We start from the raw sequence: 23,450 nt of genomic DNA, 5'->3' as shown, positions 1-23,450 counted from the left end.
GTTTTAAGTTTAGGATATCATTTCTCTTTCAAAATGTGAAAAACTTCTCGTTCATAGGTCTACTTAGAGCATGTTTAGAATTGTGTTTGATAAATATAACTTTTAAGTCAAAAAAATAATTTTTGACAAAAGTTTCATTTTTAAGTTTTTGTCAAAAGTACATTTTTGCCATTTTGAGGCTTCTGGACCCTTAAAAGCGCTTTCAATTTTTTCTGCTAAACGAATACCTTTTTTTCAAACAAATTTTTTAAGTGTTAAACCCTCTTTTATACCATTCAAACACTTAATCACGCATTTTGAAGCAGGACAAAAATAGCATATGTGCATGTTTTCTTATGTTACAGTACTTGTGTCCGCCAGATCATATTATGTTACCAAAAAAATTAAAAAAGAAAAAAAAGACACAGATTGACTCATACAGTGTGCATGTTATGAAACTTGGTAGGCCCCCAAATTAATATACTCCTTTACAATGCAGTAAATAGTATTTGATTGATTCTCTAGTGATATTAATTAGCATCTCATATATTCATGGTCAATATTCAAACTTATTTATTGTTATATGGCGAATATGATTTTAATGTTATTTTAATATTTTAAATAATGTGATATTGTCCTCAATGGGTAATTCAATCGACTTGGGACCATTCCTTTACCTTATAAAGCAGTGGTCACTAGTTTGAATTTCTCCTCACCCTCTTGTGTGGACATGTATACACAGTTAAATACAACAAAATAAAGTATTATTTATGCCTCTCTATTTTTTTTTTACATGTCCGTACAAGAGGAGAAAAATGATTCAAACTAGTGACATTTGCTTCATTAGGCGTGATCCCAGTTGAGCTACATCTTAAGAACAACTATACCTCTCCATTTTAGTTGAAATAGAAAGAATCTTGATCAATTCCAATGGGCTATAGGCATCGAGAAATATCATAATATTTTATTTTTTATTTTATTTCCTTTAACTAATAAATATACATAGTTGTTACTTGTTAAAAAGGTCGGCTTGTTAATCTATTTTGGAACTTTTTTTATTTTTCTTTTTTTTTGAAAAGTGGAGTTTTTTGTGTTGAAGTTGTTTGTTAATATTTTTGTTTTGAGAAGGGGAAAAAAAAAAACAAAATTTTAACAAAACAGAGCCAAAAAAGTATTTCTTATATTTTCAAGTTCTTAATAAACCTAATTTACAGAAAGAAAAAAAAAAAAACCATTTTCACAACTTATAACTATTATATTAGTTATTAAATATATAAGTGATTTCTGAATAAAGTTACAATTATGATAACAGAAATCATGTCATGATGTCTGAATAAGTTAACAAGATTTGATTAGGAAATATAAGTTATTTGAAATAGAAAAATTATAAATAAATTATATTAAATGTTTTTTTTTTCTCCAAATTGAATTGATTTTTTTTTTTTTTCACTTAAACTAATATTTGTTGTGAAAATTGCATGCACTATTAAAATACATGTATATGATGAGAATACATACACTGATATTAATTTGTCTATATTTAAACGTGTAGAAATTAGTTATAAATTTAATATATATATAAAAAAAAAAAGAAAAAAAGATTTAAAATAAATAACCTTGAGTGGTGTCACGTAGGTAGGCAATATATATTGGGCATAGCAACTGCCCAACAAACTCAATCCAAAATAGAAGAAACAACGGAATATATAAATAAAAAACAGCAACGCCCTTCTCTCTCTTCTCTCTCTCATGAAGCCTTGACTTCGTTAGAAGCAGTGCATATTGACCTCTCAAAATGAACACACCCTTCCCGTTTGGCGTGGAAGTAAGTTGTAAAGCGCGTTGGAGGGAGAGAGCCAAACAAAAGCAAAGCAAAGCAAGGACTCGGACACCGTCCATGTCACTCGAGGAAGATCCACGGTTTCCATGGATCTTCTCCTAGGACCCTCTTTCTTATGCCCGACCATCTCTTTCTTCCTCCTCTGCAATCAACGCAATCCATTCACTGAAATCAAATTTAATTTCTGTGTGCAAACTGTTGTATAAGGTATGATTGGACGTGACAATGCGTTGGTTGCCTAACATTTCCTTCTCATCTTCTCAATCCTCGTCGTCGTCCGCGACGTTCAAATCTCAGGGACAAGAATCGCCACCGGGTAGGAAGAGCACTGAGGTGTCCGCAGGCGGCCCTTGGCGTTTCGGCCGGATAGGGAGGCTCACGTGCCATCGGAAGGTCCGCTATTTGAACAACCGGGACACTCCAGGAGGCGCGCCGGAGGAGCGGTTCGCGCAGCTGGTGCTATCGCCGAGCCACGCTGAGTTCTCTACCGCGCGGTCCGTTGCCGCGCTTTCGGCGAAGCCGCAGCCTCTTCCTCTGCCGGAATTCGCGATTTTTCGCCGGAAGGAGGGGCCGAGTTCCGATGACGTGGACTTCCCTCTGCCTTCGCCAAAGACCGGGCCTGGCCGAGGCGTTGAGGAGCGAGATAAAGACCGAGCTTCCTCAACCTCCCCTGTTAGAAGGTAACTCTTTGATCTTCCTTGGTTCATTGAAATGCGTAGTATACTTCGTTTAATTTCATATTACTTAATACTTTTTTTTTTATGTCAGTTATTTGTATGGGATATTTTTTTTATTCGCATAAATTTAAAAGTTAAGGCATTAACCCCCCCTTTTTTTTTCCTAGAAGAATAATCAGCTGTGGTTTCTGATTCTTTTCGGTGGATTTCCTTTTTTTCTTCCCGTTCTGTCTGGGATTTAAAAAATCTTACTTTCTCTTGGCTGTTGTGTTATATTAGCTGAATCAAGAGCGTTCTTGTGTTGTGTTGTGTGTGTTTTATTAGGTAAGCCGAAAGCGCGCATTTTAGTTACATCTGTAACTTTGTTCATTGCCGAAGTATGTTATTCCGTCGCGTCAAATGTATATGGCGTATGCCCTTGGATCATAATAGTTGCCCAATTGGGAAGAATGGTAGTAGCAGTATGACCTTTTGCCTCTGTTAACATGTCGTATTTCAGTGTGTTTGCTAGGCAAGACGCAAGAGACGCTAGAAAGAGTACGGATCATGTTGATGCGAGGTCATCAAGGAGGGACAATCAACATCCAAATGGCTCACAAAGCTCAAGAAAAGACTTCAGGATCAGTGTTCCCATAAGGAGTGCTCCTAATAGTCCTTTCTCGAGTCCTGCACTCAGCCCGCAAAGGCAGAGTGCAGCTGATTCATTTCCATATTACTACTATATGATTCCTAGGGGAAATCAAGCATGGTCTGCTCCGGAGATGCCAACCTCGGAAATGATTCCAGGGCTCCCTCCCCCTGCATTCTTTGATTGCTCTGCATTTAATTCTGATACTTCTCCCCTTCACAGTCCCCGAGCGAAAAGTCTCCAACAAAACCCCAAAAGCCCAAATGGAGCTGCATCGCCATTGCATTGTAAATTATCCCTTGAAACCTCAACAGCACGTCGTGAAAGTAATTGTCTTGGAAACGTCCACCCATTACCTCGTCCTCCTGGAGCAGCCACACCTTCACTGTCAGCTCCCATTCCCCAAGCAATAGCTAGACCAGAGTCGGTGCCAATGAATAGTCAATGGCAAAAAGGGAAGCTTATTGGGCGTGGTACATTTGGAAGTGTTTATGTTGCCACCAATAGGTATATACATTCCATGTACTTGTTATGTTAGTCTCTTTTGTTGCAGTAAAGTCCAAGTACAGTAACTCTCCTCTTACAGGGAAACTGGAGCTTTATGTGCAATGAAGGAAGTTGAGTTATTTCCTGATGACCCAAAATCTGCAGAGTCTATGAAGCAGTTACAGCAGGTTACTCTCCAGAATGATTGCATGACTAGTTCACTGTGGAAACACTTATATTGTTGTCAAATATATCATTTTTTTTCTTGATCTAAGGAAATATCATACCAGTAAATCATGCTTTTGTTTGGCTTGCATTCTGTATCTTATCCCTCAGAATAGGGAAAACTTTAGCTCGTCCGTCTCCTCGTGTACAAAGATAAAAAGCCAATGAGTAATCTGTGGCAGATATGCATGCAATGATTAGCTGGAATGTGTGAAAATGGTGATGGTTGACATGGCAGTTGAACAAGTATGCTTAAGGATAACTATTGCATGGACAATGTTAATGGACCATGTGGTTTAGTGTAAGATTTTACCTGTTAACTTTCCAGCCTAAGAACTTTCCCTATGACTATTCATCCAAAAAAAAAAAAAAAACTTTCCCTATGATGACATCAAAGGTCTTTCATTTTCACTAGAAAGTTTTGTTTGTTACAATTTGTATCTTTATCTATTTATTTCTTCTTATTTTCACTAGGAAGGTTTTGCAGTCTATGGATGCCTTAATCCTGTGCATTATCTCTGCTTCTTCTTCTTTTTCTTTTTTTTTCTTTCTTTATCACATAGGATGATACCTTCTTTTAGATGTGTGTCTGTGTGTTTAGCAAACATGTTGTCTGAAAAGAATGTTTTCAAGAATGGTTTTCATTTTTTCTACAAAGAATTTTTTAGCTCTTCAGAGTATGTTAATCCTGTTCATTATCAATTACCCTTTTATTTTGATACATATTATCGTAAGAAAAAAAAAATGCTTGAGGTTGACACCCTTTTACTGATGTTACAGATAAGTTTATACTAATTTTTGCATTGATGATTTGTCGACCAAAATGTTCCTATAAAAGAGTACCACTTATATACTTATCAAAAAAAAAGAGTACCACTTATACCTCTGGAGTAGCAGTATATGGTACAGACACCTTTTATGTTGGATTCAGTAATTATCCAGAATCCTAACTTATTTGATTTATTAGAGACTTAGAGTATTTTAGTTGGTTGGTATTGGGCCAGTGAAATTTTTGATGTAGTATGCTTTGATTGATGTTATCCATATCCTACGGTGGTGGTCTTTATATGTGTTGGGAGTAGGTGCTTCTTGTCTTCATAAATGTTCAGCTTTAAAATATTTAAGAATAAATATTAATAATCATGTGTTGGAGTTGTCTATTGTTGAGTTGAAATCAGTGTTCACTAGATTGTCATTTGAGTGTCTCATAAGCTTGGCACCACTGCTACAATTTCTTTTGTGGATTTTATTGATTCTCTTTCTTTGCAAATGTAATTCTTTATGAGAGCGTTGTGCACATGTCCATTGCACACGAGGTTTACCTTTTTCTCTTATACAATTCTTACCACTTATAAAAGACAATTATATTTATGATTATTTATTTGGTTTTCTTGCCTCATGCCTCCACTTATTCCTATTATTGATTTCAGGAAATCAAATTTCTCAGCCAGCTGAAGCATCCAAATATTGTGCAGTACTATGGTAGTGAAATAGTGAGTGTTCTCCCAGTTGCACGTTAAACCCATCACAACTTTGTCAACTGGAGTATTCTTGAACCAATGTATGGAATTGACGTTGTGCATATGCAGGTCGAAGACCGGTTTTATATATATCTGGAGTACGTGCATCCTGGTTCAATTAATAAGTATGTTCGTGAACATTGTGGAGCCATAACGGAATCTGTTGTTCGCCATTTTACTCGCCATATTCTCTCTGGGTTGGCCTACTTGCATAGCATGAAGACAATTCACAGGTACAATTCATATTTGATTTAATTTGTTGAAACAGTCTCGGCATATACTCTGTGTTGCAAGCTAGAGTTATGAATCTTAAGAATCTGAAACTTTTATGCATTTATTCAGTGCGGAAGTAGTCTTGGGGCTAATTTTTTTAATGACATAATATGCCTCCCGACATTTTTTTTTTGGTGTCTACTTTAATTTTTTCCCCTTGTTCTATAGGGACATCAAAGGGGCTAATTTGCTTGTTGATTCATGTGGAGTTGTCAAGCTTGCTGATTTTGGCATGGCTAAACATGTGAGTTGGGTTCTTCTTCTTTTTTATGTATCAAGTTGTGTTTTACTTCTCTTTTGCACAATGGTTTCTCATTCAATATGGTCATTCTTCCTTTTACATACAGTAGAAGGTATTTCTTCTTCTTCTTCTTACTGTATAGATTCACCTAAAATATAGTCCCCCATCTCCTTGACCTTTTGTAGAGATAATGTTTTTGATTACACGTACTTGTTCCTTCTTTTCTCATGATAGAATATTTTTAGTACTTGTTGAAGAAGTTTAAAAAAGATAAATTGACATTTGTATGCTAAAATGTTCAATTTAAAGATTTAGCCTATGGTTGTGAAGATTGTTGTTCTTGTGCTCATGTAAATGTGCGACATCGTGGCCCTGTTATGTGAAAGCAGCAAGCCAACTTACTGAAGAATGTTCTTGTATAATATTTCAAATTGTAATATTTGCATAGATTTCTGTATTTCATTCAAATCCATTCAATTGAGGTGGATGATCAGGTTCTTGCTTTTAAACTTGTGAATCCTTTACGAGGATATTGTTGATATTGCCAGTAGCTAATTACCCCTTACAAGTTATTTACTTGGCTTGGTGGTGATTACGTAATTCTAGAAATTTCCATGTATCAACATGTTCATTACAACCGTTCTTAGTCTCTTTTTATTGTTGTTGCCATTATAATATACTTTATAGGATTCTTGTTTATTTTTCTAATAATAGGACTTAATTGTTGCACAGCTTACCGGACAAGCAGCTGATCTTTCTCTAAAGGGAAGTCCATACTGGATGGCTCCAGAGGTATCTTGTTGCTGCTACATGAATTTGTTACTTTCCTGTATCTTCCCATACTGACATCATTGTCTATCTGCAGCTCATGCAAGCTGTGATGCAGAAAGATTCCAGCTCTGATCTGGCTCTTGCTGTTGATATTTGGAGTTTGGGTTGTACTATTATTGAGATGCTCACCGGAAAACCTCCTTGGAGTGAGTTTGAAGGGGTACGCACCTACCTAATGTTCTGTCTATGTGCTTTATTTGTCATGAAACCTTTAACCGGCAGTATTACAATACAAGTTGATGTCTCTTTGCATACGGAATTTTGAAAAAAGAAGAAGAAAATGTTGCAATTCATATTCAGTTTACTAAGCTTTATATGGTTGGATAGTTGTTTGATTCACTTTGCATTTAATAAGTACATTCCTCATTTCTTCCTCTGTTATGATGGGCATCCGCCTCAAAAAACTGCTGACATATCAAAAATGTGTTTTACTTATGGTCTTGTATGGAATCTCTGTGGTTCATTTTGCAAAAAGAGGTGTTGGGAGAGGTTTGCTTACAAGATCAAGGGGGGTGTTGGTGGATTTTTCTCTCTTAAAAGTTTTTTCTTGTAAATGTAGTGTTTTGCAAATTACCTTGTTGTATTGGCAGTGTGTTTACAAGATCAAGAGGGGTGCACTTGGCAATCGTTTTTTGTAAGTTATGAAATGAATATGGCTGGCATGTCCCGCCAAATTGGTAGTTTGTCTAAGAAATGCTCACACGGAGAGAGAGAGAGAGAGAGAGTGGATTTATGTCCTGTGCTTGTAGCACAAAAGCAAATAACTTAGAAGTTAATTTTCTCAGCTTTCTGATGTGGGTTCCTAAAGGGTGAGGGAGAAGCATGTGTACCACCGTATCTTATGTTGTATCTGATGCATTGCAGTATAGTTGTCTACTTGTGGGAGATGCTGAAGTGTGGTAATGGGGCACCATGTTATTTCTTTATTGCATGTTTTTTACTCGCTTCTGTGGAGTTTGGTAACATTGCCAACTTTTGCTTTCTGCATTCAACTGTAGCTTTTGTCTGTTGCCTCTGGTTTTAGCATGGTGGATGGAATATTGTAGTTGGAGTTTCATTAGTTGTATTATTTTCATTTAGATCTTCCCACTCTTGTTTAAGTTTTATTTATGGTATTGATGCAGGCTGCGGCCATGTTCAAGGTTTTGAGGGATACCCCTCCCATACCAGAGACATTGTCATGCGATGGGAAGGATTTTTTACGGTGCTGCTTTCGGAGAAATCCTGCAGAGAGACTGTCTGCGACCAAGTTACTAGAACATCGGTTCCTGAAAAACTCACAGCAGCTTGATGTCCCATCTGGCAACCCAGCATTTAATGGGAAGAACTTGACGGTAAATATAAATGGCACTTCATTTGTTTTTTTGCTCAACTTTTGTTATTTGTATTATAGTTGTCTCTTACTTTGACAGGATAAACCCCCTAGTCCAAGAGAGCTATCTGAAAATAAACGTGATCAGTTTCCAATGTTCCCGAGCACACAAATAGCAAAAGAAAAGTTGACTTGTGAGAGGTAAGAATGACTTTCTGCATTACCTTCTCCCATACTGTCATTGCAAATTTAGAACATAAATATCTGAAAAAAAAAAGAAAAAAAAAAGAAGAGACCATGAACTTCAATACATTCTCTTGCATGACTGCCACTCCAGCTTCATGCATTATTCTTTTTCTCCAGTGAGACTGGCCAACAATCTCATCATGAAACTTCCGACTTAACAGTGGCGTCCCGTCATTCTCCTCGCTCTACCCTCGAGCCCCTTTCTAGTTTTTCTCCACCACACTTGAGTTGCAACACACGCCATCCTAGCCCTTCTACAAGTGCTTCCAGCGGTTTCAACCATGGCACGAAAAAGAGTAATAATTTCAGATAATCTGCAGAAAAGGAAGAACTGCTGCTGCCTTCTCGTCATGGATTTTGCTGATATGTACGCAGCTCCAGAACTGTAATATAGACTTCATGGATGCTCTAGTAGTTGGCTCGGCCGTTGAGAGTTTTGATAATAGGTTCTCCGCATCTTCACAATCCTCTTGAAGTTATAAAAGCTTCTTACTACTGGAAGTTTTGTCTGCATGAGAATTTTATAAGCAATTTCTGTAGACAATACTCTGATTTAGAGCTTCAGCAATTACGGGAGTTAACCTCAACCTTACCTTCTGAATGTAATTAATTTCACATCCATGTATATTGGATTCAAAAAATGAGTTCTTAGAAATAGATGTTGAAATTATTGATCTATATTGTTCTCTCCTTTTTTACCAGGAATTTGGTGTCACTTTTTTTTATTTAATTTGCTTCCGCCAGTGATATTTAATTTCTTGGGTTGCAAATTTTATGTGTAAGTGGTCCATCTTCGGATCAAGTGAAACAATAGGAGCAATGCTAGAAGGACTACTGTTCTCTATGTGTTCTTAATAATTTTAAAAGCCATGCCTACCAAGGACTTCTGTGATTTATACTGAAATTGCAACAGATGGCGAAATAAATAAATTTCGTAGCTTCCTACCAAAAACAATCAATAGATAAATGAATTTATTCAGACGCAGAGGAAAATGCTTACTTGTTTAAGACAAATTATTGGAACAAAAAGGTCAAAACAATTGCTACAAGAAAATGAAATAGCAAAACGACCACAGTGGGAGTCGAACCCACGACCTTCTGATCCGAAGTCAGACGCGCTAATCCACTGCGCTATGCGGTCACTTTGATGAACTAGGTGACGGTACTAAACATGATATCCAAACAATAGATAACGATTCAGCTCTTCGTTTTTCTCTCCCTCTACAGTTTTACCCCTTCTAGCCAAAACCAACTCGACCATTCCGTAACCCAATAGCTACCAGCAACGACCAACTCTGAGTCAAAAGGCATGAAAGTTGGATCCCCATTGTTTTTTCTAGGAAAAGTATTATTATAATACATGTGAGGGAGGATAAGCTGCTTACACAAAACAGGAAAAAAAAAAAAAAAAAGAGAGAGAGAAAGAATGACAACAGTCTTTAAGCTGTATGGTGGGAATGGCAGGACTTCATACGTAAGTTAATTTGGCTGTGGCTTTGGCTTTGTCGTGGATTTATTGGCTGGGCTAGACTTGCCCCCATCAAAATTAATGCCTATCCTTTTCTGAGTCAGATGTACATGACCTTTTTTTTTAATTGAGATGTACATGGCATGTTGAACCTTGTATTTTGCATCAAAGGAACACTAAACTCTCTTGTGCATAGAAAATAGTGATAGAAGTTGTTTATTTTGTTTTCTGCTAATAATAATATGACTCTAAAAATTATCTTATTTTTAAACGAATACAAAAATACCTTCTAAAATTACGAGTAACACACAAATGGTCCCTTTATACTTACTTTTAGGCTGCTTGTAGACGAGTTGTGGCTGTGTCTCGACTAGGTGACCTATACCCTAAGCGACTAGGTGACCCATACCCTAAGCTGCTCATAGCAATTGACTCTACAGCCCCTTTCCTGAATCAGATGGTCCCTTATAATTTTCACTTTTAAAAATTTTTTTTTTTTTTATAAACATGTAAAACCAATACTTTGAGATTTTTATTTTCGTTTTTAACCTGTGGTGGTCAACCCCTTTTCTTCCCAATCCTTTCTAGATGCTCGTCTCTAGCCGTTGGATTGTCCACTGAAAAGGTGATGGAGAACCATCAACGGCTAGGATCTAATTAGTAGGACCACCTTCATACGTAACTTCTTCCTCTCTATGCTACTTTTTTTTTTTTTTGACGGTTTCTACCTCTCTATGTAGTCATGTGATTTGTGATCAGTGGAATCATCATAATTTGGTCAATCAAATTCTTAAAGCATGATTCTTTGTTTGTCCTTAATTGAACCAATCGAAAATCAAGGAAGAATAATCAATTTGCAAATTGGAAAGTGTGAAGTCTTTTGGCGTATCTCTGACAGCCGACCCAAGTGCTTCACGTGCTTCCCAACATTATATCTCTTCTCCACTCATTGTTTAGTGCTTGACCAGACATCCCAAAAGAAAGTCACACAGAGAGAGACAGAGAGACACAGACAGAAAAGATGGAACCACCGGCTCCACAAGCCATAGAGACTTCTAGCAAGAACTTCGAGTTCCAGGCTGAAGGAGATGAACAAGACAAGGCCGTCAATGACTGGTAACATCTTATTTTTGTTCTTTTTTTTTTTATTTGAATCCTTAAAAATTAAACTTTTGTTAACATTATTTGTCAATCATTTGATTATGTTGGTGGGTTGCAGTTGTTCTTGCTGTTATGACTGCACAGAGACCTGCTTCGATTACTTGTTCTGTAACCTCTGTTAGCTAGAGAGTATTACAATTTGCTCACTTCTATTGTCCTGGCCAACAAAAAAAAAAAAAAAAAGGAAAAAAACAATGGCTTTTGTTAGTATAATTACTTAAATAATGGCTTTTGATGTGGGAATTTGCTGTGGAAAAGTCGTTGTTCCTTAAATTCCTAATGTCTAAGTTTCTGTACCTACTTATTGCATTGTTTTATGTGCAATTTCAGTGTATGAATTAGGGTTACCCTTTTGCCTGGAAAAGAAGGAAAAAAAGGAATAACCTACGCCCATATGCCTGCACAAGGTTCACAGATTAACTCGGACAATCATCAGAGAGTTGTACTTTCTTTGTTTATAGGACAAACTAGATTATGGATCCAACTCCCAAGGCTCATTAGGGGAAAGATGATTTTGAAAAGGGAAAATTTTGATATCAAGGCTTTCTCTCTCTTTTTTTTTTTTTTTTTTTTAACTGATTAAGGAAGGGGTTAGAGGGAAGATCCTTTCGCGTCCCCTAAAAACGAAAAAGGGGTGAAATCTCCAACAATAAACCCAAAACAAACTAAAGGATCCTTTCTCATCTCTGCAATAAAATGGCTGAATTAGACGGAAAAAATCCGTTGTTGTTTCCCAGTCTTGTATAAGCCTTATGGACTCCAAACTGGCCAAGTTGAAACTTCTTCTGATTGTCCAAGGCGAACGAAGGTCGGAGAAAAGAAAAGAAAAGAGGGTAAACCATCAAACTACTTTTTCTTTCTTTGCAATATCTCTCTAATTAATTATTGGGGTTGCAATGTCCCCATTCCCCATTCGGCCATAAAATGACAAAAATGAGAAGAAAAAGAAAAAAAAAAAACCGAGAAAAAGTCAAAAAAATTAGAAAAAGTGAAAAGAAATGTTAGGTTGATGGTATTTTTGTTATTTTGGATTATGGAATGGGGCATTACAACTCTGATAGCAGACTAAGAGGATATTGCAAAAATTGAAGACTAATACATACTAACAACTATAACGGTGTTAGTTGGCCTTTTGATATTTTTTTTCTTTTTAATAATAATGGCTTATCTAAACCATTAGCTCCGTGAAATGAGAAAACTTCCCCATAAACATATTTAATCGGGGGATTACTGTTGGAGTAACACTTTTTGTAATTTTATTTAAAAATACATTTTAACCTGTAAAATCGTGAGACTAAACCGACTCTTATGTACAATGTATGAATCCTTGAAAATTGCATGCCCAAATGGCATGTCTCTCATCTTCATCTTCATCTTCAGCCTTCACTATTTATCTTAAGAAAAGGGACCATGGAGGAACTGATCAGAAGCCCATTCTTTCTTAAATTTTGCTGGAATAGCCAAAGGCACATAAAACTAGGCCAAATGTTCTACATGGGAGCCCTCTAGTTGCACTTTTAACTAACTTGGTCAATCTTTCACCAAACAATCAATATAGAAAGATGCATACATGAATGCTGACCTGGATAGTGCTTTGGGGTTGCAGACATTTAGGTTCAATGAAAACCCAAACATCTTAATTAATGTGCTATATATGTCAATTAAGTAAAATAAAACTATTGTCAGTTCAATAAAAATAATCTAATTAATAATCTAAATTGTTAATGCTTGCTCAAATGACAGCCACCAACAGCCATTACAGAGAAGAATCTGGATTGACCCATAATAACAGCAGTACTGTTGTATGAGAAATATTCACATCCTTGTGGTGATCAATTAAGTCCTGGTCTCCCCCAGCTTCCACTTGTATTACCTTATCACTTCTCTTGCATGGACTGAGCTGAAATTCTAGTCTTCGATGGATCTATTTCACCATCCCCCATAATATTCTATTGTATATACTACACCACTCAACATAAAACATATGTATGTACAGCACTTTCGGCCTACAAAATCTGATTTTTGACTAAAGATGGCTTCCAACTCCCACTCTGGGAGAAAAAAGAGAAAGAAAACTGCAAATTTTCTTCACATGGGGAAATGAAGTCAGCCTGAGAGTGTTATTAATACTGTACTAGTGCAACACATCATCCTGCCACTTAGAATAGTTTTAATTTTCAATGACATGGGGTGGGCTGAGTTCTTCCCCCATTAACAGAATGTGGACTTGTACCAAACTCAGCAGATAGAGACTCCCCTAGTGGCTCTGCCACTCTTCACAAAAGTTAATTAATTGGGAAAAATATTGTCTATAAATGCTTGTGCTTACCACAACATATTATTGAGCACTTTCAAGAGATGGATCTAAACCTCCACAAAAGTCTCTTGGTAATTGCCTGCTTGTTTTGCTTCTTGTTCCTAAGCCCTCGTGCATCCTGTCAACTAGATTATAAATTCTATGATTTCACTTGTCCCAGCCTGACAAATATTGTTCGAGATGGTGTTTTGTCAGCCATTGCAAATGATACGAGGATGGCAGCCTCTCTCCTGCGGCTTCACTTCCATGATTGTTTTGTAAATGTAATTAAACCTATTATCCTGTTATGTTTAATTAGTTGTTGACTTTTTCTAAGCCTGCTAGAAAACCAATATAATAGTCATAAGTAGAGGGTTCTAAGAAATTATAAGCACTTTATATATAACCAATATCTCACATTTGGAAAAGCATTAATATGAATTGTTTTTTAACTCTTTTTTTTTTTGGGTCGTGTCGAAGGGATGTGATGGGTCAGTGTTACTTGATGACACGGACACATTGAAGGGGGAGAAAAATGCATTGCCAAATCGAAATTCAGTTAGAGGTTATGAGGTGATTGACATGATTAAGGCTAATTTGGAGAAAGCTTGCCCATCCACTGTTTCCTGTACTGATATACTAACTCTTGCAGCAAGAGAAGCTGTTTCTGTTGTAAGGATTAACTCCTACACTTTGTTCAAGTTATTAATTATGTACGTCAAGAAATTAACACCATTCAAATTCTCTTACAAATCTTTTTTCTCAGCTGGCTGGTCGCCAATATCTTTGGGCTCTACCCCTGGGTCGCCGAGATGGCACAACAGCAAGTGAGAATGCAGCTAACGAGCAATTGCCAAGTCCTGTTGAGACAGTGAAAGACATCACTGCAAAATTTACTTCAAAGGGGCTTGATGTAAAGGATGTAGTCGTGCTCTCAGGTAATTTGCTACCTACCATATTATCATATATATTGAACTACTTCTACCAAAACAGAGGCCAAAAAAATATCTTCCTATCCTTCTTCATGTTGTCTTCTTCTATTTCAATCCAATATAATAAGCTTGCATGCATGTTTTTACATAATTTGTCCAATGAAAGTTTGCTCAGCCTGCTTTTCGGGTGCAACAATTATCGTCTTTAATTTAATCCATACATATGATAATGCATTACAGGTGCGCACACTATTGGGTTTGCTCGATGCATTACATTCAAGCAAAGGCTCTTCAAGTATGCTGATGGTAAACCTGATCCAACACTGGACGCGTCCCTCCTACAAAAGTTGCAGACCACATGCCCAGACCAGGCTGATTCAGACACCAAATTGGCTCCCCTGGATCCCCTCACTTCGGACAAATTTGATAACGTCTATTTCAGAAACCTTGTCAACAATTCTGGGGTACTTCGGTCGGACCAAGCTCTTATGGGGGACAATACAACTGCTCCAATGGTCATTGACTATAGCAGGTCGCCTTTACTTTTCTCCAAGGATTTTGGGGCATCAATGGTGAAGCTGGCCAACATTGGTGTGCTTACAGGCAAAAGTGGAGAGATTAGGAAGAACTGTAGGGTGGTGAACTAGCTCAAAAGTGTACGTGTGTGTATGTGAAATAGATTATCGCCTAAAAGTGTTAATTAATTAAAAGGCTGTGACCAGTAAGAATAAAATGCAGGTTTCTAAGCCATCTTGATTAGTATTGAAATTAAGAAATATTGAGACACTAGCAATATCAGTGATTAATTATATATATTATATTATATTTATCATGCATATATTATCATAACCTGGCCAGTATATCTGATTAATGAGTAGGATTAATTGCTATTAAGATTGCGCAATTAGCAAAGCATAAAATTGAAACCACAACTGCAAATTGCAATTCTGTTATATATATATTTACACAAAGAAGATCTATGTCCTTTTTGTTTTTTCTTCTCATTGATATGACTTTTAATTTTAAAAATCTGATCAATTTTGAGAGAACATTAAAAAAAACAAAAGAAAATTAGGATTAAATACTAAATACCTCATGGAGTTTAGATGCTTTATTTTTTTCTCCCTAGGATTTGATTTTTATTACAGGAGGTTCCTGTGATTTTGATAATAGATCAAATTAGTCATCTGTCAGTTGACCGTTAGTTGACTTAACGAAAGTTCACGTGAATCAATCAAATATTGACACGTGGCACCAACTTAATTTTTTATTTTTTATTTAAATAAAAAAAATGTTTTTTTTTTAAATAAAAAAAATTGGGGGTGGCCTGCATCTGGCTGGATGGGGGTGGCTCGACCACCTCCTTGGCTCCAACGGGGTGGCCGAGCCACCCCTAGCCACTCCCTTAGAACTTAGGGGGTGACCGAAATATAGATATGCTAAAATTTAATAGAACTTTCATATTTTTGCCATCAAAATCCTAGGTGGCAAGGTGCCATTTGCCATCAACTTGGGCCATGTGCCCTTTTACATCATCTTAGGCCATGTGCATTTTGCCCCAAATTTTGATGAGCAAAATGTTGGAAGTTTTACTAGATTTTAGAATTTCTTAAAAAAATAATGAAAAACTTTCTAAGTAAAAGCCTACCGTACTACGCATGACCAGGTACGGCTAAAAAGTTAAGCCAATCGGTGTTTGACAGCTCCATAAGTGATTGCCAGGCGGCAACAAAATAAATCCCATTGATCCACAGCACGCATCAGTCAACTCATCGCTTCTGAAGAGAGTGACCTCTGGGTCTCTGACTCTGCTTTACCTGGGAGTCAGAAGGTTCTACCTAGGACTGCATCCAATCAAACGGTTACTAACGTCTAAGATAAGATACACGTACACCTCATCCACACCATATCGATACTCCTTCAAGAAAGCGCACGATGCGCGTCGCCGCGCATTTTAGCAACAGCCACTGAGAGAGAGAGCACAGAGCAGAGAGTGTTGCCGCAAGGACTGGCACTGACGAGTGTTCAAATAAGAAAGGAGGATTTAGGGCTTTAGACACAGAGAGAAAGAGAAATGGTGAACCCTAACCCTAATCCTAACCCAAGGTGCTACTTGGATATAAGCATAGGAGGAGAGCTAGAAGGGAGGATGGTGGTGGAGCTCTACAAGGACGTGGTCCCCAAAACCGCCGAGAATTTCAGGGCTCTCTGCACCGGAGAGAAAGGCATTGGCCCTTACACCGGTGTTCCCCTCCACTACAAGGTTTCTCTCTCTCTCTCTCTCTCTAACTCCCTTTGCTTTTGTAGTTTGATAATTTGGTAATCAATGTCTGTTTCTGAGTTACTAAATGTTTTGGTATTGGGGAGAGAATCGCATGCATTTGCTATAGTTTGATTATATTCAGTTTTGATGCGATTGATAGTCTTATTACTAATGATTTTGATTATATAGTTACATAATTTTGTGGTTGCAAGCGTGTGTGATATTCGAGAATGGTCCAGGTAATTGATAGTTAAGGAACAATGCGTCGTGGTATGATTATGAATGCCTATTGCTAATTATCTATAAATAAATCACCACTATCAATTTGTAGTCGTCTTTGTTGTTGTGTTGTCCTTTTTAACTTGATAGTGATGGTAATGGTGAAATCGAAGGCATTTTACAAACACATGCATTTGCTCGTTGTTTAAGGAGCAGATGCGTTTTAATGTGTTCATGGACTCTTCCTAGAATGTTTAAGAAGCGAATCACCTCGCTTTGGTTGTTTGTGAAGTGCACTACTTTTTGTTGTAATTCATATGGTTTTTTTATTCTTTGGTAAGGTCTTGTCTAGGGCAAATCTTACTCGTTTTGTTAATAGTAGCATAATCTGCACTGCAGGGGATCTATTTTCATCGCATCATCAAAGGTTTTATGATTCAAGGTGGAGACATATCCGCTCAGGATGGCACTGGAGGCGAATCTATTTACGGCTTGAAATTTGAAGATGAAAACTTCGAGTTGAAGCATGAAAGAAAAGGGATGTTATCGATGGCTAATTCAGGGCCAAACACCAATGGATCCCAGTTTTTTATTACTACAACTCGCACTTCTCATCTAGATGGAAAGCATGTTGTATTTGGGAGGGTAATCAAAGGAATGGGTTTGGTTCGTTCAATCGAGCATGTTACAACTGGAGAGAGTGATTATCCCACTCAAGATGTTATCATTGTGGATTGTGGCGAAATTCCTGAGGGTACAGATGATGGAATATCGAACTTCTTTAAGGATGGTGATACATATGCTGATTGGCCTGCTGACCTTGATACCAAACCGGATGAAATTTCTTGGTGGATGAAAGCTGTAGATGACATTAAGAGTTTTGGAAATGCAGATTACAAGGTAGATGGTGTAGAGTTGTTTCTTCTTGACATATATATTCACTTTGTTTTATATATTTGGTCAAAAAGGGAAATTGTAGAACATGCGTTCCATATTCTGTAACAATGTTACGTAAACCTTTATTTTGGTCATTCATGCCATATAAATATGTCAACAAAATTCATTTTTGGCTTCCTTTGGCTCGACTGATTATTTTTCTGCTGTTAATTTGATGTTCCCTGACTTCTCCCGCATACAGAAGCAAGACTATAAGAATGCTCTTAGAAAGTATCGTAAAGGTTTGCGCTACGTGGATATATGCTGGGAAAAGGAAGACATTGATCAAGGTGAACTACAATTTTTTCTTTGTGATGACATCTTTTTATAAGGATTATTGAAATTGCTATATTGCCTGCTTTTGTCCATCTGATGGGTTTACCTTTGTGACTGCACAGAGAAAAGTTCATTGTTGCGAAAGACAAAGTCTCAAATATTTACAAATAGTTCTGTAAGTCTACTTATCTTCCATTCAGTAAAAGTAGTTCATTTGTCTGTCATAATCTAGAAAGATCAGGCATAATTTGTTATTAGAGTTGAAAAAAAATTCAGGAATTCAATTAGCCAAAATGGTCTAACTAACTTGCTATTTTGAATTGTTTGTGAACTCAAGCACAAGTATGGAGATCAATAGTGACTCAGCTTGGAAATAATGCTGCCTCCTGGATGAAAAACTGAATCTCCTTTTTAGGAGACCATTTGTTGATGGCCTTGTTGTTTTTGTACCCTTTTTTTGACTTTCAAACTCCAGTGAAATTTCAAATATTTGTTCGTCTGACATCACCAAATGATGTCTTTAATTAGTCCTAATAGTTTAATTTGATCCTATCATCTGACTTCTTAAGTAAGAATCTCAAGTTTAATGTCTGTCTCTCCTTTTTTTGCATCTTAGTCTTACCTGTTTGTTTTGATTGCCAAACTAAATAGTATATCATCCCACTTTGCACCTGGTAATTATTGTCCTATTACATGTCATAATTGTAGCAACCAAATTTTGCTATCTTCTCACCTTTGGATGATGGTTAGTTGCTGTTATTTCTAGTGCAGATGAAGGTGCTAATATCTTCACAATCTACAATTCTACTAGATGTTGTAGTGTTTAGATTAATTGTCTTGCATGGTCACATGCACCATACACAGAAATACTCACTTGAGATGATATCTCATGACAATGTTTTTTTCTCATAGATTTCATATTCGTTGTTATTGATTGATAATCTTGTTACATTACTAAGGTTCCTTTCCTTTTACATAACTTACTAATGCTTGGCATGCTTGCTTTAGGCTTGTAAATTGAAATTAGGAGATCTAAAAGGAGCATTGTTGGACGCGGACTTTGCAATTCGTGATGATGAGGATAATGTGAAAGCTTTGTTTCGCCAAGGCCAGGTTGGTATCTTCCATTGTCTAGGAACTAGTTCATCTTCTATTGAACTTTAAGTAAGAAAGTTTGGTACGTATGACAAGCTTATGGACCTTATCTCACTGGTTGACGCTAAACAGACCTAGGATTGATTTAACAGCGTAGGATAGTAAACAAAAAGTGTTGGCTTGAAGGTTGTAAGGTAATTTAGGAAGAGAGAGAGCGTGTTAGATAGGATAGAGAGAACCCTAGCTGCCCAAAGAAGTGATGCTGAATTCATGGCCCTATAATACCTTGACAGAGAGGATCAATGCAAGAATGGTAAAACTGGCATGATTGGGTGTAATTGGGGCAATAACGCACAGCGTGCAGTAAACTGAGCATAATTTTTGCTATCGTGTGTAAGACCCCAATTTGGAAACTTTATTTCAGCTCACACATCATGGAGATTTTTTTGCCATTTTAGGAAATATTTCAGTTTGCGTTTTAGTAGGGATTTTACTGGATTTCACCAGATTTTGGCAAAATCCCTATTTTGATTCGCACCTTGATTTTGTGTCAGAATTAGACTTTTGCCATTTTTGGTTTTCCGGAGCTATTAAAGCCTGGTTTGTGGGCCAAGTTCAGTGTTTGATTTTGTGAATAATATTTCAGTATTTTTCGGAAATATCCTCTGTTTCTTTGGGCGGCTAGGATTTTCTCTACCCTATTTGACACTCTCTTCCTTAATTACCTTACAACCTTCAATCTACATCATCTGTTTGCTATGCATGCTGTCATATCAATTCTAGATCTGTTCAACATGAATTGTCTGTTACGGGCTCATAGTGATCTCGTGATTTTCTTTCATTTCTTTTATCCCTTCAAACATTTGAATTATTTATTTTTGTGTGTGAAGTAATATCTAATATATGTATTGTGGTCTTGCCAATGTCAGGCATATATGGCCTTAAATGACGTAGATTCGGCAGTTGAAAGCTTCAAGAAGGCATTAGAATTGGAGCCCAATGATGGTTAGTGACTTTTAATGGCTGACAGTCCCGAGTTTAATATGGTAGACAGTCATTTAGAAAGGACTAGACAGTCATTTAGAAAGGACCTGTGGCCCTTCCCTTCCCTTTTCCTCCTTTTTCCGGTCTGTGTTCATAAGAGCGTGCTAATTTTTTTTATTTTTTTATTTGGAAGTGGGGGTGGGGGGTGGTTGGGGTTCAGAGGATTCTTATTTCATGTCTGTAATCTCATTATATGTTGCTGTTGCTTTTGTCTTGCTGGAAAAAAATGTTGGATGTGATGCTGGAACATGACATGAAAATGAGTTTCTTTTATGCCTATCAAATTCAGACTCCTAAAATTAGGTGCTGCAATGAGCAAATTGTTATGTTTCTAGAAGTTTAAGTTCAAGTTGCAGCAGATGATCACCAAATGAAGTTTTTGAGTTATTGAATATTGTCTTAAATTCTTGAGTGTACATCATGTTCTCCATTTTGCAGGAGGAATAAAGAAAGAGCTTGCCACTGCAAGGAAGAAGGTCTTTGAACTTCACATTTTATGTTTTTTAGATGTGACTTTCTCCATTGTTCATTATGGTTTCTTCTTTTATAATTTTGTATTCGGATATAGTTTTGAGAGCTCATTATGGTTACAGATTGCTGATAGACGTGATCTGGAAAAAAAGGCTTACTCTAGAATGTTTCAATAGAGTTCTTGCAGTATTCTAATATGCCAAACACATTTAGGTGAGAATTTCTTTCCGAGTTTGAATTTTGAGAGTAACATCCGATTCATGTTCTGAAGTATAATCTGCCTTCTCTCTGGCAGGATTGATTTTGATTTGATGAGCATTTGTTAGGTTATACAGTCAGCTGGTTCAGGCTTTTTGTTTGCAGACATTAATTGGCTTTAGTTAACATAAGGTACAGATTTTCTGCCCCTTGCTAAGATTATCATATCATTATATGGCCATTTTATGAAATACAGTAACAAATTATCCATGATATGAGAGGTCTTTGTATCTGTCAATTTTTTTGTATGTGTTTGCTGGTTGGAATAAGCCATTTTGTCAGAATAGGAAACCTGCCTGGTAGAAATTGTTTGCACAATTTCTCATCCTTTATAGAGTTTGTTTTATTTCAGGCATTGTTGGGGGCAAGGATAGACTGGCAGATTTCATGAGGAGACGAATCAGAAAAACTTCAGCTTGAACCTATTTTGTGATTTGTCACACCAGTCTAATAGCACATTATTTCTGGCTGGAACTGTGTTGCCAAATACAATATTCATCTGAATCATCTAAACAATCTTGTTATCTTTCGTACAAAAAAACTTTTTATTTGATGTAAAATTGATGGTTTCTTCTTCTTCTTCGTCTTCTTCTTCTTAATTAACTTTCTATTGTTTTTACTTTTTGATCTTCTGAACTGTTGTGGTGGTTTTCTATGATTGGATGTAGCTGGCAATTTGTCTCGAGCTTTAGGGAAAGCATTCTGTTTGTTGTTGACTGAAGCTCCCACTTTCATGCTTGGATCTTGTTCTTCTGCCTCCCTTTTTGTGAATCCATCTTCAGTTATCTCTTCCTCTTTAACTGCCCCCCTTTGCAAATTCTTATCAGAGTTTAAATCTCTTAGACCTGTTAAAGCAAAGTTTCGGCTTGCCTCGACAGCAAGCTTCTGCTCCATGGACACAGAAACACGCCAATCTGCAAGTGATGTTTCTTCTTTAGCTCTTCTTGTTAAAGCATTGTAGTCCTCATGATTGAGTTGAACAATAGTATTGTCCTCTTCTGAACGGTTGATGAGGTAAAGTGCTTCAGCTTCAGATGTTCTGCAAGCTTCTGATTCTAATTGTGCAGCACGAAGCATGAGTTGTAATGTCCAAAGAGTTTGGTTCCTTACCTGCAGGACTTGTTTCAGTTTTAATCTTGCTTGCTGTTCTTCATCTATATCCTGCTTGAGCCTTTCCAGCTTTTCACGTGTTTGATCCAAAGCCTGGCTTATTTCATTGATCATGTTTGTCGCCTTGATCTCTTCTTCCTTTTTGGATTTAATGCTTGCGTTGGTGCTCTCAAGTTGTGATTCGATCTCTGAGATGGCGATCTTTGACATTGTAGATTGGTTTTTGGCACTTGCAAGGCCGGATTTTAGCCTGTCAAGCTCGTCAATGAGAGGCCTGGAGTCTAGCCAGGACTGGGTGGCGCTGTCTTTAGCTCTTTTCAGTTCTTTCTTTATCTTCATCAGTTCAGCCATCTTAGCCTTCTCCAATGTGCTGCCAAGGCTTTCTCGTATATCTCTTGCTTTGTGTGATTAGTTCTATATTCTCTCTTCTCCATATAACTCCATTTGCTCCTTGCATAAAAAGGAAACTGTTTGAGTACTCTGTTTTGAATTTTATGCCTCCACTGTCTAGTTATATACTGTTTTTGCTCATTATGTTCTCCAATTTACCTTTTTCTTCCGTTGAAGAGTTATTTGAGAAATCCTAGACTAGATAGGCTTTGTTGTTTTCACCGGGTTCCTATTGAGGAGATGTCCTATATGTTGGGTTTGTGTGCAACTTGTGCCGCACATTTTGGAAGCTAGCAAGTATATTTCTTGCGAAAGAGCACATTTAGTTGCAAAATGGGCGGCTTTCCTTCATTATTTTGGAAGCATTTCCACTGCAATGTATCCCAATTCCTCTTTCAGACTACCTAGCGGCAAAGATCCCCCTCTCCTTCCCTTCCCTTTGTATTGATTCCTAAACAAAAGTAGATATTGTGCTCTTTATATTTTGGCAATAATAATTGCAATTGCATGTGCTCTTCCGTTGCATGATTGTAAGGCATTGGCAAATGGCAAGCTCCCAAATGCAATTTTAAAGGATGAAAGCAGTTAAACGATTGCAGCAACATCCGGGAGTGCAAAAAAAAAAAAAATAAGACACCATGCTGTGTTTCTTGTTTACTGTTTTTAATGTTGGAAGGATAGGACAAAGCATGATCAGAAAGCTCCAAAACAATATTAGATAAATAATCACATAACAATTATGTTCCTCAGGGACTTCCATTGGCCTTGGCGGAGCTTCCTTTCCTATGCAAGCAATTTGGCGAAGTAGGCAAGAGCATCTTTGTTGGCACCACGTTCTCGCCTCCTTCCCATCATCCCAAGGTCCATTAGCCTTTGGAGATTCTCCGTAGTAGCAATATTAACGGACAATGCATCTCTATTAACGTGTCACTCTTAAGTAGTTCCGCCCCTGTTGGCAGCCTCAATCCGAGGCTAAACAGTGCAAACGCTGAATGTGGCAGCATGTGAGGAACAACGGAGGCACGTGGAGCATGTGAAAAAAAAATAATGTGGTTTCCTAATACACTAGACAAAGCCACATAAAGGTGACTTTGATATTATGAAGAAATAACGAAAGAAAATATGTATAATGACTTAACTATCTACAAGCAGATTGACTGAATTCCTTTTTTTCCTCTTGAAAAAACGCTTAGCCCTCTCTCCTAAAAAAACCCTAACCTAGCCGCTGCCTGGTTTGGGAGGAGGGAAGAACCTCTTCCCTCACACCCCCCCC

The 23,450-nt window shown here is 37.2% G+C and overlaps 3 protein-coding genes, 1 long non-coding RNA gene and 1 other non-coding gene across 7 annotated transcripts; 4 read left to right on the top strand and 1 right to left on the bottom strand.

The window, feature by feature from the left end:
- The first annotated feature begins 1,722 nt into the window (after window positions 1-1,722).
- Window positions 1,723-8,936, top strand: LOC132187723 (mitogen-activated protein kinase kinase kinase 5). 2 transcript variants are annotated; one of them, XM_059602140.1, is made up of 11 exons: window positions 1,723-2,499; window positions 2,996-3,631; window positions 3,711-3,798; window positions 5,266-5,328; window positions 5,425-5,588; window positions 5,797-5,872; window positions 6,602-6,661; window positions 6,735-6,860; window positions 7,825-8,034; window positions 8,113-8,213; window positions 8,420-8,558. In XM_059602140.1, the coding sequence occupies exons 1-11, from the start codon at window positions 2,045-2,047 to the stop codon at window positions 8,463-8,465; spliced, it is 2,025 nt and encodes a 674-aa protein (XP_059458123.1). In that variant the 5' UTR covers window positions 1,723-2,044; the 3' UTR covers window positions 8,466-8,558. The 2 variants fall into 2 exon arrangements, with proteins under 2 accessions (XP_059458123.1, XP_059458122.1); XM_059602139.1 differs by having other exon boundaries at window positions 1,725-2,499; window positions 8,376-8,936.
- A 389-nt stretch (window positions 8,937-9,325) lies between these two features.
- Window positions 9,326-9,399, bottom strand: TRNAR-UCG (transfer RNA arginine (anticodon UCG)). Its single transcript has one exon. It is a non-coding gene; the product is annotated as a tRNA-Arg (tRNA).
- Window positions 9,400-10,597: 1,198 nt separating this feature from the next.
- Window positions 10,598-11,240, top strand: LOC132188385 (uncharacterized). Its single transcript, XR_009440879.1, has 2 exons — window positions 10,598-10,842; window positions 10,946-11,240. It is a non-coding gene; the product is annotated as an uncharacterized LOC132188385 (long non-coding RNA).
- A 2,005-nt stretch (window positions 11,241-13,245) lies between these two features.
- On the top strand, window positions 13,246-14,892 carry LOC132186550 (peroxidase 10-like). Its single transcript, XM_059600527.1, has 4 exons — window positions 13,246-13,467; window positions 13,664-13,855; window positions 13,950-14,121; window positions 14,356-14,892. Exons 1-4 carry the CDS (start codon window positions 13,246-13,248, stop codon window positions 14,760-14,762), a joined length of 993 nt encoding a protein of 330 aa, XP_059456510.1. The 3' UTR covers window positions 14,763-14,892.
- Window positions 14,893-15,919: 1,027 nt separating this feature from the next.
- On the top strand, window positions 15,920-21,260 carry LOC132186947 (peptidyl-prolyl cis-trans isomerase CYP40-like). 2 transcript variants are annotated; one of them, XM_059601075.1, is made up of 10 exons: window positions 15,920-16,378; window positions 16,997-17,497; window positions 17,736-17,823; window positions 17,932-17,984; window positions 18,818-18,922; window positions 19,834-19,909; window positions 20,387-20,424; window positions 20,542-20,632; window positions 20,746-20,809; window positions 21,030-21,260. In XM_059601075.1, the coding sequence occupies exons 1-8, from the start codon at window positions 16,190-16,192 to the stop codon at window positions 20,593-20,595; spliced, it is 1,104 nt and encodes a 367-aa protein (XP_059457058.1). In that variant the 5' UTR covers window positions 15,920-16,189; the 3' UTR covers window positions 20,596-20,632; window positions 20,746-20,809; window positions 21,030-21,260. The 2 variants fall into 2 exon arrangements, with proteins under 2 accessions (XP_059457058.1, XP_059457057.1); XM_059601074.1 differs by having other exon boundaries at window positions 15,921-16,378; window positions 20,715-20,809.
- Window positions 21,261-23,450: the final 2,190 nt, after the last annotated feature.

Source organism: Corylus avellana, chromosome ca7 (assembly GCF_901000735.1).
Source record: "Corylus avellana chromosome ca7, CavTom2PMs-1.0".
Taxonomy (NCBI): Eukaryota; Viridiplantae; Streptophyta; class Magnoliopsida; order Fagales; family Betulaceae; genus Corylus; species Corylus avellana.
The sequence above is the reverse complement of the archived record's forward strand: the minus strand, read 5'-3'. Positions and strand labels throughout refer to the sequence as shown.

Coding starts and splice junctions, on each gene's coding strand:
- LOC132186550 (XM_059600527.1), top strand. CDS start 13,246: ATGGATCTAAACCTCCACAAAAGTCTCTTGGTAATTGCCTGCTTGTTT. Junction 13,856..13,949: donor CAAGAGAAGCTGTTTCTGTT/GTAAGGATTAAC, acceptor CTTTTTTCTCAG/CTGGCTGGTCGCCAATATCT. Junction 14,122..14,355: donor GGATGTAGTCGTGCTCTCAG/GTAATTTGCTAC, acceptor AATGCATTACAG/GTGCGCACACTATTGGGTTT.
- LOC132187723 (XM_059602139.1), top strand. CDS start 2,045: ATGCGTTGGTTGCCTAACATTTCCTTCTCATCTTCTCAATCCTCGTCG. Junction 3,632..3,710: donor GTTTATGTTGCCACCAATAG/GTATATACATTC, acceptor CTCCTCTTACAG/GGAAACTGGAGCTTTATGTG. Junction 5,589..5,796: donor AGCATGAAGACAATTCACAG/GTACAATTCATA, acceptor CTTGTTCTATAG/GGACATCAAAGGGGCTAATT.
- LOC132186947 (XM_059601075.1), top strand. CDS start 16,190: ATGGTGAACCCTAACCCTAATCCTAACCCAAGGTGCTACTTGGATATA. Junction 17,498..17,735: donor TTGGAAATGCAGATTACAAG/GTAGATGGTGTA, acceptor TCCCGCATACAG/AAGCAAGACTATAAGAATGC. Junction 17,985..18,817: donor AAATATTTACAAATAGTTCT/GTAAGTCTACTT, acceptor TGCTTGCTTTAG/GCTTGTAAATTGAAATTAGG.